Here is a 14,649-nt window from a genome sequence, read left to right as displayed (position 1 = left end):
AGAGGGAAACCTAACCCCCATGGAGCGCCGCTGCCTGACAGCCCTGATAACAGCACTCAATCATCCGCGGCGGCGCTGAGGAGGATAAATAGCAAGGCAGGGTTTACGCGGCGACCTTTCTTTGCTAGAGGAGCATTTTATTTTTAAAAACGACCGCAGAATTTCAGGGCTTGTTTGCTTTAGCTGAAACGGGGTTTCTAAAAATTGTGCGTGCCACTCAGAGCTGGCAGCTTGAGGCTAGCAGTATAAAAAGGCCTGGAAAGTGAAGAAGAAAAGCAAAGTATGCTTTTTCTTTCCTCCAGGCGGGGGAAGCAAGGACACAAATGCTGCTGCTCTGAGTCAGGCTCCCTCGTGCGAGCTGGAGAGGAATACGACATCCCGCAAACCTCTAAAGCGTTAGCAAAATGCTGGTGTTTGAGGAAATAAAAAATAGAACAGGGAGGCTTTTTGTCTCTAAAACAAGCCCTGGAGCCATGCAGGTCGGAGCGTGGGGACAGCCAGGGGTGTCAGTGCCACCGCCTGCCTGGCACGTGGACATCGCCGCTGGAAGGGCCCGATGGCATTGCCCCGTAGCCCGTGCCTGTGTTGGCCTTAACCCGTCCCCTTGGAAAAACATGAATTAGCAGAGCTTCCATCCCTTCCCCAGGGAGTCTGCTCCTGAAATAGCTCTTGCTATGGGGAGGTTTCCAGGGCTGGTCTGCTGGCGTGCACCTTCGACGTCGGCCGGGGATACCGCACGGGGCACGCCTGCAATCCTCCGTCATTACAGAATATATTTTATTTATGGAATTTTACAAATACCTTTACAATCCACGTGACATAAGTTATGCTCTTTGTTTCGACAAGTATTTCTTACAACACCTGAGTTATTAAAATACTGAGATGGAACTTGAGCTTCTAAACAGACACAGAAAGGATTAAAAAAAAAAAAACAAACATACAAGCTCGATTTCGGTCACTTTCCCTCCTCGATCTCCCATCCCTGACCTGGTGCCAACCTGCCTGAAGCTGGAGTCCTCTCCCACCAGACGTTAGGTGAGAGGAGGGTCTCCTGCCCCACAAACCCCACAGCAACCCTTTTTGAGAACCCTTTTTGCGAGCACATGGGTCGCTCTGCGAGGAGCCTTGTTCCTCCGAGGGGCTTTCCCCCCCGACTCTCTGCGTTGCAGATTTCTTGTGGTCACTTCAGCTGGCAAAAAAACAGGGTTAACTTGAAACAAGAACACGGATTCACCATCTCCACGGGGTGTTGAGGGCCTGGACCAGCCGGTGCTGGTTTTTACCCCATTTTCTGCTCTCTAGGACGCAGAGGACCTCCTAGCCACAGCCTGCGAGCGTGTCGTGGTCCCCGAGGGGCAGCCAAAGGATATTCCTCCCTCGCCCCCAGCCCAAAGGCTTTTCCATCTGTGCACACCGCTGAACCCCTTCTGCCAGACGTGACTTAGCCCTGGCAGTGCTCGCGCTGCCCTCTGCCCCGTGGAAGGCCGCCAGCCCCACACACGGCGTGTCCCAAATGCTTCCTTGGGAGAGGGCAGGCAGCGCGCACGCCGTCCCTCACAAAATCCAATTCTTCCACATCATCTGTCAGACGAGGCTGCAGCTCTCTCAGCAGGGAAAAGGCAGAAGCCATCCCTTCCAGTATCAGTATCGGAGCTTTATTTCTGAATTGCAGCCCAGAATTCGGCCTGGGAAGCTGCCACACGGGACAACTCTTGGTGATCGCGGTGTCTCGCAGCACCCACAACACCTCGAGGTGCCTCTGGATGCCAAAAAGGCTCCCTGCTCCTGTGCGTGCAGCTATTTAACCTTCGGGATGCAGGATGAAGCCCACAGTCAACGACTGGCCTAGCCGAAGCCACCGAGAGCAGAGGTGCTGGTCCACGAGGGTACCGGCAGAGACCTTGGGACTCGGTGACAACTATTAGGAGCACAACAGGAACGTCACCCAGCTTTTACCTGAGGCAATTAGGAACTAATTAGCCAGTGACCAAACCAGGTCATGATGCTGCCGGATGGTGCTGAGCCTGCCGCGGGCTCTGCCTGCGTTCACGAGGGCCGAGGTGGCTCGTCTCCCTTGGGGTGGGCAGGCAGGCAGCCAAAATACCTGGCACCCCCCCCATTTTGTCTTCCACCAGGGGTGGAAGGGAAGGTGACGATGTGTGCACCAAAGCACCACTCAATGCCACCAGCACCACTCTGGCATCCCGATCCAACGCCATACCCACGAGGGTAAGCTGCCCGCATCGGCTCCCGGGTGCCAGCGTGGCCACAAACTCAACGCTGCCGGGTGCAGGACGAGGTTTGGGGGAAGCAGAGGGGAAAGAGGGGTGCAGGGAACCTCAAGCAACACAGGTTGGGTGGGCAACATTATCAATATGATAATAAGTCAATTCACCTAGTGAATCTGGGGAAAGCCAGCCCAGAAGCAGAGCTGGGAAGTGCCTGTAACACCCTTCTCTGGCTACTCCCGAAAGCTGGAAACACGCAACCTAAAGAGGTTCACAGTCTCTTTTTTTTTTTCCTTTTTTTTAAAAAAAAAAACAACAACGACACCACCCCCCTCCCCACCCAGAACCTCTGCACCTCGGCAGCAGCAGCGTTTAAAAATGGGTGTCCGTGCCCAGGTGTCTGCATGAGCTTGGTCACAGTGCAAGGACCGCTTCTTCCCTGGCTGGGCAGCTTGTGGCCAGGCTAAGGGCTCGCCGTCCCTGCTCTTGTGCCCTTCTTGCCAGCATTGCTGTCCTCAAAATGGATTTTTTTTTTTCCTTATAGCAGCAGGGAGCCTCGAAGAGGTAACGGCGTCCTGCCAGCCTTCTCCCGACGCAGCCCGTGTCTGTGAGCCCGACCCGCACGGGGTGAGGTTTGGTGTCCTCTGCTCCGAGCGCTGACACCCACAATGTGCTTAAAACCTCTTCATCCTCCTCATCCATCGCAGGAGGAGCAGGAACAGCCGCAGAGACGTGTTTCTGAAGACGGCGAGGACGTTGCTCAAACTGTGAGCCATGCCCCCCGAGCCCCATCAGCTCCCCCTTGTCCTGGGCTCTGTGCTCAGAGAGCGGAGCTGAGGACCTGTCAGTACGGAGCTCCCCGAGAAGCAGCCAGGTTTGTCGTGGTCTCCTTGTGCTCCCGAAGGCAGGAGAGAAACACCAGCTCCCCGTGCGATGCCTGCAAGCCGTTCCCCTTCCATGCATGGTGGCACTCGTCGCCCCCGGCGCATCCATCCCTTGGTAGGTGAGCAGGAGGCAGCTGGCGTCCAGCGCTAGCCCTGTCCCCGCAGCCCCATCACACCCCCTTGCAAAAAAAGGGTCATGAGAGCATTTTGTCCCATCACACCGCTCCGAGAACAAGGAGGGGAGCAACACAGCTGGAGGAGCTCCTGTCTCCAAATCCATCCTTCCCGGGAGATGCGAGGAGAGGAGGGATGTGGCACGGGAAGGAGATCCTCTGGTCAGTTCGGTCCTACGGCGAAGGGGACGTAGCCCCGCTCAGCCTCGAGTCGAAATAGTATGAAGTCTGTGGAATAGCTTTGAAAGCAATGCCTCTTCTGTAGTGTGTCGTGCCCGCACAGGTACTGTCGTATGCTTGCAGCAGGAAAAGAAAAAAAACAAAAAAAAAACCCCTCCCCACCCCCCAAAAAAAAAAAATAAAAATAGAAGGGGGAAAACTGGCACAGGCCTCCGGATGGGCTGGTCCTACCCGATCTGGATCTGGCCAGAGTACATGGTGAGCAGCACCATGATGGTGAAGCCCGTCAGCAGCCCCGCGTTCTGGATGGCGAAGGCGATCAAGGTGCTGCCGTTCTGCTCGTCCTCCCGGCTCACCTCGTTCATTTCGGGGAACTGGGGGGAGAGAGCGATGGCCGGGCTGATGGCCTCATCCTGCCTGCTGCTCCCCACCCGTCCCAGCTCCCGACAAGCATCCACCACCCATCCCAGGGTCCTCAGCACCACCAGCCCAGGAGGAGAAGCGGAGCTGAGCTGAACGCTGGCTGCCACAGACAGCATCAGCAGCTCCCACGGCGACCAAACAACCCCCCACGCCTGTTTTGAGGCCAAACTGAAGCTCTCACATGAAAAAAAAGCAACACAAAAACCCTCTCAGGGTCCTGACCGCACGCCCCCAGGGCTCGGCACGCACCATGTCAGCCAGCGCGATGTAGAGGAACATCCCTCCGGCCAGAGCGAAGATCCAGTTGGCAGAGAAGTGGCTGCCGGCCACGATGCCGAAGGCCAAGCCCACGTAGCAGCAGCAGGCCGAGATGAAGTTGAAGAAGAGCGCCTGGCGGATGGTCATCCCGGCGTTCAGCAGGATGACGAAGTCCCCTGCGCGACAGGAGGACGGGGAGCGCCGTCACCACGCGGGCACGGGGCCGGGCAGCCAACACCAGCAGCCGATTTGGGATGGCACCAAGGAGCTTTTGCAGGAGGTCGAATTCCCCTGAGCTTTCCCGGAGACCTGGCTTGGCACTCGAGCAAGGAATTGGCACGCCTGCTCGTGCTCCAGAGCCGCTGCTGCCTGGGGAAGGATGAGGATCCCTCGCTCCCCAGCCCTGCTCAGCACCACGGGTGGCATCGAGCCAGCGCCATCGAGCGCGGGTGCCAAGCTCTGACCACGGCTGAGCCAGCTCCCGCGGCACAAACCCCAGCATCCGAACCCAAACCGCCCTCCCCAGCCCGAGCCAACGGTGTTGTTGTTTTCCTTCAGATGTCTCCGTCTAAAATTAAAGCTCAGACATCATATTACCTCGGTATTTTTAGCGCCGCGATTACTCAGTGCAGTTTACAGCCTCGCCTTCCCCCTCCCATCGGGGCTGTTTATTCCACCCCACGAAAAATCCTCCTCGAAAAACAACGGGACGACATCCCGCCGGACCAGGAAAAGTGGCACGGAGAGCCTTAAAGAGGGGCAGGAGAGCCCTCGTAGCACCTCGGGTGCCTCTCCCCGAGGACCCACGTACCCAGCTCGTGCGGGAACTCCTCGCAGAGGATGGCCACGGAGGTGCTGATCCCTTGGAAGACGGAGACGGTGAAGGAGGCGCCGATGGCCAGCCCGTCGATGAAGTTGTGGAGGCCGTCGCTCAGGGTGATCATCCACGCCAGCGTGCCGATGTCGGAGTACCGCACCTCCTTCAGCCAGTAGCACGCGCTCTGGGACGCCTGCAGGTCCTGCCACGGCACCAGCACCACGGGGCTCAGCACCCTGCCCTCCGCCCTGGGTTCCCCCCTCCTCGACGGGTTAAATCCAGGCGGATTTCCACCACCGCATTTTTTTTTTTATTTTTTTTTTTTACAGGCAATTTTTCCACGTGCTCAGCCAGGGGCGGCCACGGAGACCTCTCCCCCAAACCTCCCCAGCAAATGATCCTTACGGGTCCCTTCCAACTCGGGATATTCTATGAACGAGGCACCCACCTGGACAGACAGGGAGCCCACGACGACCTTCTCGTCCCCGGGGGGGCTCTTGCACTCCAGCTCGCTGGCGATGTGCGGGATCATGTGGTCCAGGTCCCCGTTCTGCAGCTTCTCCGTGACCCCCTCCTCCTGGTCCTTCTTGGACGGCAGCGCCTCGGGGCTGTAGTGGCTGTGCCCGTGGTGGTGCTGCGGGGCAAGGGCATCCCCAGGGGTCAGCCTCCCCTGCCGCCCCTGCTCTTTCCCGCATGAAAGTGTAAAGCACGCTGATTTAACTGATTTTGCTGAAATGTGAGTTAGAGGAAAATCCAAATTGCCAGGACTGGAGAGAGTGCTGTCAAAAAAAACGCACGACCATCCAATTCCTCGATTTAAGTAAACCGGTCTTGGCAAGCAAAGGCCTAACTTTGTACACCCAGTGGAGAGCTGGTGGCACGGGGGGATTTGGGGATTTCAGCCCATGCCTGTGCTGTGGACATCGCTCCGAGCAGCCCCTGCCCGGCCTCACCTGGTCCTTCTGCTTCAGGAGCATCTTCAGGATCTTCTCGGTGAAGAAGAAGAGGTAGAAGCCCCCGAACACCACGGCGGATTTGGAAACGTAGTAATCTTCTTGAGGGTTGAAGCCAAAGGCCTGCGGGCAAAAGAGACGAGTGAGGGGGCAGCAGCGTCCCTCCTCTGCCTTGCCTCCGGGGTAATCCTGCCGCTTTCTGACCTCTCCCTACCTGGCGGCTGCTTCGGGGGCTCAGGAAGCACCGTCCTGCACCTCTGCCCCCCCCCAATCCCCCAGCCAGGCCGGCTGCACCCCAGGGCCTCGGATCTGGGGCAGGGCTGCTAAGAGCAGGCTCAGGAAGCCTCGACACAAGGGCTGCCTGCCCGCAGGGCCGGGAAGAGCACTCGGATATTGCTTCTCTGCTTGGAGCAGAGCCGGGGGCGCAATTCCCTTCCAAAGGAGGGCTCAAGGCTACAAAATTCCAGCTCTGGCCACCATCCCCAGGGGCTTCCAGCCTCCGTACCTCGCTCTCCACGCAAGGCTCGCTCGCGGTTCCCCTCTGAGTCCTCCGGCTCCCCCTTCAGCGAGCACCCAGAGAGAGGAAAAGCCCCCGAGAGAGAGAAGAGGAGAGACCCGACGGTCCTCACCGTACCTCGGGAATGAGCTGGAAGAGGGCGTTGGAGTAGAGAGTTCCAATCGCCAGAGCTATGAAGTAGAGGAGCAGCCGCTTGTAAAAGGTCTTCTTCATGAAGGGCACCACGCTGGCTCCCACCAGCGAGCAGAGGGAGATGACGGTGACGCAGAGGAAACCGTAACCCCAGACTGCGGCGTGCGTGCCAAACCCCCCCGGGGGAAATCGGACGAGGGAGGTGGTCGGAGGGGAAGGAGATCAACGTGGGGAAGGGGCGGAGGGGAGAAAGGAATCCACGCCGAAAGGAAAGAGAGAGGAGGGAGGGAGGGGGGGAGAGAGAAGAGGACATTCATTAGCGATTGCTTGTTCATCCAGAATTGGTTCGAGAGCGGGGAACCCGGCGCTGAGTGGCTCTGGAAACAACTCGCCGGCCCTTTGGGAAGGGTCCGGAGCAAAACCCCTCTGCGGAGCCCACGCCGAGCTCCCAAAGCGAGTCGCTGCCCCCCAGGCAAACAGCTCGCCCTTCTCCACGCCAGCACCCCGGCCCCCATCCCCGAGCCCCCGTGGGACAGCGGGGGCCCCTCCAGTGCCACAGAGCGCCGGGGTCCCCGAGCATCTCGCGCGCTCCAGCCTCGGCAGCGCGCGCGCCGATTCCCCGCGAGGGTGGAGCGCACGCAAGTCACCCCAGCTCCTGGCACCGCAGGAAACGCAGCGCTTGGCTGTGACGCTCAGCAAATAACAGCGGCGGTTCTGGAGTTGAAAAGGAGCCTCGAAAAACAGCTCCTCGTCTGGCAGGCAGGCGGCCAGCACGGACGAGGATTTCGGTGCCCGAGAACAAAGCCGGGGCAGAGCCCAGCAGCAGCAGCAGCAAAGGACGCTCTGCTCGGGGAGCACCTCAAGCGCAGAGCTCTCGGGGTGGATATTCAGCAGCTCGGGTGGGCTCTGCTCAGCAAACCCGGAGCACGAGCGTTTTGGAGGTACCCAATGTGAGAGCCGCGTGTCTGTTCAACTCCGGAACCGTGCAATTACGACACAATTAATTTGCAATGTATCTGTCAGGCCCGTTGGAGCACCAGGAAACCTCACGTAAGCATAAATCCTCCTGGGAACATTGCTCTCGTAAACCAACACGGGGAAAAAAAAATAAAAGGCGGCAATTAGGTTTTTAAACGCCCTCGGGTTCAGGGTGACGGTGGCATTTCTCCGGGCTGTTCCGTGTGCTCTCACGCCCTGATTTACGCGCTCGGAGCGTTTCCTGGTGCTCGGAGGGGCGAGGAAAACCCTGCGGAGCCCTGCGCAGGGAGCCGGCGGGACAGAGGCAAGCCCTCAGCCTCGGGTGACGGAGGGATCGATTGGATTCGGCAGGGTGGAGGCAGAGAGAGCCACCCTCGGAGACAGGAGAGAGGCAGGGACTTTCTACCGCACCTCTGGGATGAGCTGGAAGAGCGCGTTAGAGAGCAGCGTGCCGATGGAGAGCGCGATGAAAAACGTGAGGACCCGGCGGAAAAAAGCCTTCTGGGTGCACGGTACGATGAAGAGTCCGAGCAGGGAGGCCACGTTAATCATTGACACACTGAGAAAACCAAAGCCCCAAACTGCGGAACGAGAAGAAACGAGGGCCAGACATTACCGAGGCTCCCGGCGAGGGGAGACGGGGAGGGTCCGGAGCCCCCCGGTCCGGGCAGGTGGGAAGGGCTCGCGCCAGCTCTACGTCCCCGCTCCGGGGCCGGCCTCACGGCACCCGAGCATCTCTCCCTTTGCTCCGGATGCTTCCACTGCGACACAAACCATCAGTTTCGGTGCGGGGCGGGGGGGAAACGAGTCCACCCAACAGCCTGCCCTGCCTCCGAGCCGCTCGGCAAAGGTTTTTCCCAAGCCAGCCCCGGCCTTGCGGAGTGGGAAAAATGAGCGCTGTGCGCGGGGCAGCCGATCCAAGACCTTGGGCATCGTCAGGACCCGGACACGTGGCAGCTCGTTCAGCACCAGGCGGTGGCTGGAGGCCACTGGGCAGGGCCGGGTTTGAGCAGCAGGTCCCGAAATTGCAAAGCAGCCCCCGGGGGCTCGCAGCGATGCCCCCCCCCTCCTCGAGCTACCCCGGAGAACTGCGTTACAAGGACAGCTCTGACCGGCACCACGCGCAACCAGGGACAAAACCGAGCTCCAGAGCTAACAGCTCGAGCGTGCGACAGGAACAAAACCACATCGAGACTCCCAGCTGCGGTCGGCGAGAGCCCCGAAAGGGAAGCTCGGGCGCCTCGCGTCCTCGGGCTCCCCGCTCACCTTCGGCCGAGCTGGGCCTGCTCTCCTCCGTCTGCTCATTCTCCTCGTTCTCCAGGTTCTCCGCGGCGCACGCCCCCGACTCCAGCTGCTGCAGGATGGTGGGGCAGAACTCCTTGAACTCGCCGCGCCCCACGGCGGAGCCCTCGCTCAGGTTGTGGATGGCGAAAAGCTCCACGGAGCTGAAGCACTGGGGAGGGGGAAGAAGAGACGGAGGTTGCCTCCAGACCCCCGGGGTCGGTGCGGGGCGGCCACCCCACGGGGGGGGGGGTGTCCCCGAAGCCCCTGCCTTACCCGGGAGAGGTTGGCGCGCTGCTGCGGCGGCTGGGAGGCGTTGGCATGCCCCACTCCCACGTCCAGGCGGTTCAGCAGGGCCTTGAGCTGCTTCAGGCTCAGGGTTTCGCTCTCGCCGTAGCGCCGCAGGAGGTCCTGCAGGAAGGAGGCCGCCGAGAGCGCCGGCGGGGCCGCGGCATCGCCGCCGGCCCGTGCCCGCGGGGCCGGGAGGAGGCAGAGCAGCGCGAGCAGGCAGCAGCCCCGCAGGTTTGCGATGCGGGTCATGGTGCTGGGGGATGCTGGAAGAGAAGCCGTGCGCCGCCGTTAGCTTTAGCATCCCCAGAGGCTCCGGTGTGAGCTCCGGGGTGGTGCTGAGAGCCCTGCCGTGGGATTCTCCTGCTGGCCGGGTTCCCCCAAAGGAGGGGTGCGGAGCCTCCTGCCCCCCGGCTCCATCAGGAGATGGCAGCAGAGGACAGCACATTTCTGCACCGGGGAGCCCCAGGCCAGAGCCGAGGGGGGAAAACTCTGCACGGTCAGCGCCAAAAGCACTTAGGTCCGAGGAGGGACCGGGTGCCGGGCGTTCGCTGCTGCTTCCAACCCCTCCGAGCCCACCTCCCCAGCACCCTGCGCCCCTCGCTCACCGCAGCCGCGTGCCGAGGGCTGGGACACGGCTCCCGGGGGCTCCCCAGCTCCGCAGCACCTCGGGGGCCCTGCGGGGAGAGAAGCAAAGCGGTTGGAAAGCCGGCAGGAGCGTGCGGGCAGGGCCTGATCCTGCGCGAGTGGCTCTCCAAGAGGCACAGCCAGCAAATCCCCGGAGCGGGACAGGAGGCCGGCACTGAATGCCAACGCTGGTGCCAAACGCCCTCGTCCCAGCCCGCAGCCAGCTCGTCCCGGCTCCCACGGCCCCGGGCTGGGCGAGGAAACCGGTGGCCAACCCATAAGGGTCCAGGAGCCCGGGGTCAGGGGTGGCATTCTCATTAAGGTTACACTTTAACCGCGCTAATTACGATGAACCCGGTTCCTTCCCAGCCAAAACTGCAGAAGCCCGCACAGTATCTGCCTAGACTCAGTCCTTGCCCTCTCTGCTCCCTTTCACTTACGCCGGGGATCAATAAAAGCGGAGCCCGGGGTTCGCCCTCTGGCACCGGCCGGGTGCCAAGCAGCGCGCCCGGAGGCCAGGCACGTCCACCCTGGGCAGCACCCAAGGGGCTGGCGCGGGGCCCGGCCTTGCCTTCTTGGAAAAGCTTGGCTGGAAGGCGGGCGGTGGATCTGGGATTCACGAGGGCGCCCCGAAAGAAAAAAAAAAAAAACAAAACAGCTCTGCCCTCCCCGTGCCGGGCCTGGGCTTCGTCGTCCGCCGCCTCCGTGCGCCCACCGGCTGTCCCAGCCCGGTCCCAAACCCCTTTTCCAATCCTTGGGGTTTTCTGCGAGCAGCAGCGGAGCAACCGACACCACCAGGCTGTAGGGTCAGGGCTTTCCCTACCCACGGCTTTGAAACTTTGACCCCGCTCCGGCAGAGGATTGGGGAAAGGAGCCGTGCGCACCCCCACGGGGACGGGAGCACCCGCGGCGCTGCCAGCCTCCGCCCCCCATGGGCGCACGCTGCCTCGTGGCTGCCCCTTTGCCGCTCGGGGTCTCCCAGAGCAGGAGGGGGACGCGGTTTGCAGCCCCCAGGGGGGGTTCTGCACCAAGAGCCCCTTGCACAGCTCCGTGCGGGGCCGCATCCTGCCCCGCGCCGGGCTCCTGCCCTCCTGCCGGCGGCGGCTGGCGGAGCTCGGTCTCCTCCAAAAATCCAGGCCCGAGGCATTTCTGAAGCCTGGCCAAACAATTGTTTCCGAAAATAGGATCGGGACACGGGTCTGCCGGCCACGGTCCTGCCCGTGGTGGCGAGGATGAGCCCGGAGGGAGCCTCGGAGGCACGCGGGGTCCCCGTCCCCTGGGGGCCGGCTCCCCGCGCTGCGCCCATGCCCCGGCACCCACATTCCCGGGGGTTTTATGGGCTCACTGCCGCTTTGCGAGCTTTGTTCTCCAGGAGAGGCTCTGCCTGGGAGGTTTTGGCCTCCTCCTGCCGAGGCTTAGCCTGGATGCCTTGACTTAACCCCTTCTCCTCCCCGAAACGGGGGGGGACGAGTTCCCCAGGCTGACGGTGCCCCCCGTGGAGGTACCCCAAAACCCTCCAACTCCTCGGCAAGAGCCAAACGCCCTCCTTCCCTACGCAAACCCTGCCTCGGGGTGGGTCCCGCGGCTGCCCCCCGGGGCTGGGTGCTTCCCCGCCGGCACGGACACCCGGTGCCACCCGGTGCCACCCGCAGGACTCACGCGTTGGCTCCCATCCCAGCGAGGCAAAGGGCTGCCCCGCTGGCACCACCACATCCCCACCTGGGGACGTTTGCCGCCTCCTTTCCCCGCAGCCGGGCAGGGGGCACGCTCCCCCCGTATCCCACCCCCGTTATCCCCCCCCGGGGGGGTCTCTCCCATCACCCCAAACCCGCCCGACCCCAACTCTTCCCCCAGCTGCCCAACAAGAGGCAGGGAGAGGCCGGCGAACCGCGACCTCCCCGCCGCCGCCGCCGGTGGCTAGCGGAGGCCCCCCCGCCCGGAGCCCCCACCTCTGCTGACCTTCACGGGCGTCCTCGCGGCGCGTGGCCGGGGTTTTCTGCTCGAGTCCCCGGGGCAGCAAAAGGGGCAGCACCGCGGGTCCCAGCACCCGACCCGTGGGGAACGGGGACGGCCTCTGGGGGGGGCCGGCACGGAGCCCCCCGAGCCCCCCGCTGCCGCACGGGTCGGCGATGCCCGTAGATAACGGCACGGGGACGGGGTGAGAGCCGGTGGGGTCAGTGGGGTCGGGCAGAGCCCCTGTCCCGTCTCGTTTCCCCTAAATTCACGCCCCAAAGCTTCCCAAAAGCCATCGACCCCGATTACAAAACCCCCCCCCACGAAAGCGGGAAGGCGACGCCGGCCGCTCCATCACCCGACGCCTCGCTTCCCGACACCCCGCGCGGGGGTGACCCCAAACCCCCCCCCCAAACCAAAAAAGACCCCCCCAAAAAAAAAACCACAACACAAAATCCCACGGGGGGGGGTGAGCCCCAAATCCCACGTTTGGGCATCGCGAAAGCGGGCAGCGGCTTTTTTTTGGGGGGGGGGGGGGGGGATTGAGCAGCTTCGTGGTGGGCACGGCTGTGCAAAGCCTGACCGGGTGCTGGTCCCTGCATCCTCATCCCAATCCCAATCCCATCCCAATCCCATCCCAGTCCCAATCCCATCGCAATCCTCATCCCAATCCCAATCCCAGCTCCTATCCCGATTTTCCCGTTCCCACCCCATTCCCATCCCAGTTCCAATCCCAATCCCAATCCCCAATTTCCCATCCCCATCCCCATGCCCCCATCCCTACCTCCTCCTCCTCCTCCTCCTCTTCCTCCCCCCCCCCCGCCCCGCACGGCGCAGGCTCTGCCGGCGGCACGGGGAGCGCCCCCATTGGCCGGCGTCACCGCAAGCCCCGCCCCTTGCCCCGCCCCCTGACCCCCCCCCGGTCCCGTTCCCCCCTCCCCGGTCCCGTTCCGGCCCCCCCCCAGCACCGCGCTGCCGCCGTGGCACCGGGGGGGGGGGGGCGCGGAGCATCCCCCGGCCCCGTAACCCCGCGGTGCGCGGAGCCAGTGCAGACCCCCCCGGGGGGGCGGGGCGCCCCCCTGGGAACCCCCCCCAAAAAGGGGCAGGGCACCCCCAGGTCCCCCCCCAGAAAGGGGCAGGGCACCCCCAGACGCCAATAAGCATCCCCTGGGGGCATGGGGCACCCCATTGACCCCCCCCAAAAAGGGGCGGGTCCCCCCATTGACCCCCCCCAAAAAGGGGCGGGGCACCCCCAGACACCCCCCCCCAAGCATCCCCCGGGGGCATGGGGCACCCCAATGACCCCCCCAAAAGGGGGCAGGACACCCACAAACCCCAATAAACATCCCCTGGGGGCATGGGGTACCTCACTGACCCCCCCAAAAGGGGCAGGGTGCCCCCAAGACTTCCTTAAGCAGCCCCTGGGGCATGGGGCACCCCAATGTCCCCCCCCCAAAAGGGGCAGGCCACCCCCCCCAAACCCCAATAAACATCCCCTGGGGAACGGGTCCCCCCATTGACCCCCCCCCAAAAGGGGCAGGGCACCCCCAGACCCCCCCCCAAGCATCCCCCGGGGGCATGGGGCACCCCAATGACCCCCCCAAAAAGGGGCAGTGTACCCCCCAGACCCCCCCCAAGCATCCCCTGGGTACATGGGGCACCCCACTGACCCCCCCCCAAAAAAAAAGGGGCAGGGGATAGGGGCACCGAAGCGGGCCACGGCCCCTTGCCCCCCCCCCCAGCCAGGACAAGCGAGCCTTTCAGCTCCCACCACTAATTAACACCGCTTCATTAAAAGCCGGCGGGGTTATAATATGAGGCCGGGAGGGAGCGGGGCTGGCGTTGGGGGGGGGGGGGGGGCTGGGGGGCAGCGCCCCATTACAGCTGCGGCCCCCCCCCCCCCACACACAATGGGGAGAAAGGGGGGGTCCCCACGCACCCACTCCCCCCCCCCCGCGCCCCGCCACGCACCAGCTGCCGCCTTCCCGGGCTGCCAAAGTCCGTCAAGGAGGATAAATCATTAACGAAGCGGAAAAACAGGGGGCAGGACCGGGGGGGGGGGGGGCACACCGGCCCCGAGCCCCCCCCCAAGAGGCTGGCCCCCACCGGGCACCACCAGCGGTGCGGCGGCCCCCGGAGCCTAAACATTTGCTCAAAGGGCTTTGGAAAGGGCTGGCTAAGGAACAAACCCTGCCCCCGGGGGGGGGGGGGGGTGCCGGCGGGGTCCCCGAAGCGCCCCCAAATTGACGGTTTTGTCCCCGAAGCCCCCCGGCCAGGAGGAGGGGAGGGACCCCCCCGGGTGCCGGCGCTGCGCCCCTCCGCGCCGCCCAGCCCCGACCCCGAGGCGCTGCCGGGAACAGCTTTATTGCAGCGAGGGAAACCTGCGATTACAGCCAAAACCGAGGAAAAATAAATAGCTTTTTGTTGCTTTTTCCAACTCTGAACGAAGGCCGGCGGGAGGGAGGCTGCCGCCTGCTCTCATCCTGCCCCTGGTTGCTCAAGGGGGGGGCCAGGCAGGCTCGGGCTCAAATCCGGGGGGGGGGGGGTCTGGGGGGGGGTCCCCAAGAGCTTCAGGCTCAAAGGGCTCCCGTTTATCTCCTGCCACGGGAAGGGAGCGGCCGAAATAGGCGAAATGCTCGAATGTAGGGTCTGGGAGGGTTGCGGGCTCTCCCAGCAGCCTGGCGGCCGAAAGGGTACAAAATAAAAATAAAATAAAAAATAAAATAAATAAAAATAAAAATAAATAAAAATAAAAATAAATAAAAATAAATAAAAATAAATAAAAATAAAAATAAAATAAAAATAAAATAAAAATAAAATAAAATAAAATAAAAATAAAATAAAATAAAAATAAAATAAAAATAAAATAAAATAAAAATAAAATAAAATAAAAATAAAATAAAATAAAAATAAAATAAAAAAATAAAATAAAAATAAAATAAAATAAAAATAAAATA

The 14,649-nt window shown here is 62.0% G+C and overlaps 1 protein-coding gene across 2 annotated transcripts; it reads right to left on the bottom strand.

The window, feature by feature from the left end:
- Positions 1–763: 763 nt before the first annotated feature.
- SLC39A14 (solute carrier family 39 member 14) lies at positions 764–13,845 on the bottom strand. 2 transcript variants are annotated; one of them, XM_050715781.1, is made up of 10 exons: positions 13,664–13,845; positions 9,721–9,789; positions 9,101–9,378; positions 8,810–8,996; positions 6,551–6,720; positions 5,917–6,039; positions 5,412–5,597; positions 4,958–5,165; positions 4,138–4,322; positions 764–3,839 (listed from the first exon to the last, which is right to left on the bottom strand). In XM_050715781.1, the coding sequence occupies exons 3-10, from the start codon at positions 9,362–9,364 to the stop codon at positions 3,693–3,695; spliced, it is 1,470 nt and encodes a 489-aa protein (XP_050571738.1). In that variant the 5' UTR covers positions 9,365–9,378; positions 9,721–9,789; positions 13,664–13,845; the 3' UTR covers positions 764–3,692. The 2 variants fall into 2 exon arrangements, with proteins under 2 accessions (XP_050571738.1, XP_035418709.1); XM_035562816.2 differs by lacking the exon at positions 13,664–13,845 and adding an exon at positions 12,477–12,507.
- Between the last annotated feature and the right edge of the window lie 804 nt (positions 13,846–14,649).

The sequence above is a fragment of the Cygnus atratus genome, chromosome 27, assembly GCF_013377495.2.
Source record: "Cygnus atratus isolate AKBS03 ecotype Queensland, Australia chromosome 27, CAtr_DNAZoo_HiC_assembly, whole genome shotgun sequence".
Classification (NCBI taxonomy): domain Eukaryota; kingdom Metazoa; phylum Chordata; class Aves; order Anseriformes; family Anatidae; genus Cygnus; species Cygnus atratus.
This window is presented reverse-complemented; position numbering and strand designations above follow the sequence as displayed.

Coding starts and splice junctions, on each gene's coding strand:
- SLC39A14 (XM_050715781.1), bottom strand. CDS start 9,364: ATGACCCGCATCGCAAACCTGCGGGGCTGCTGCCTGCTCGCGCTGCTC. Junction 6,721..8,809: donor CAGGCCCAGCTCGGCCGAAG/GTGAGCGGGGAG, acceptor CGCACGCCGCAG/TCTGGGGTTACGGTTTCCTC. Junction 3,840..4,137: donor ACATCGCGCTGGCTGACATG/GTGCGTGCCGAG, acceptor CTCTCCCCCCAG/TTCCCCGAAATGAACGAGGT.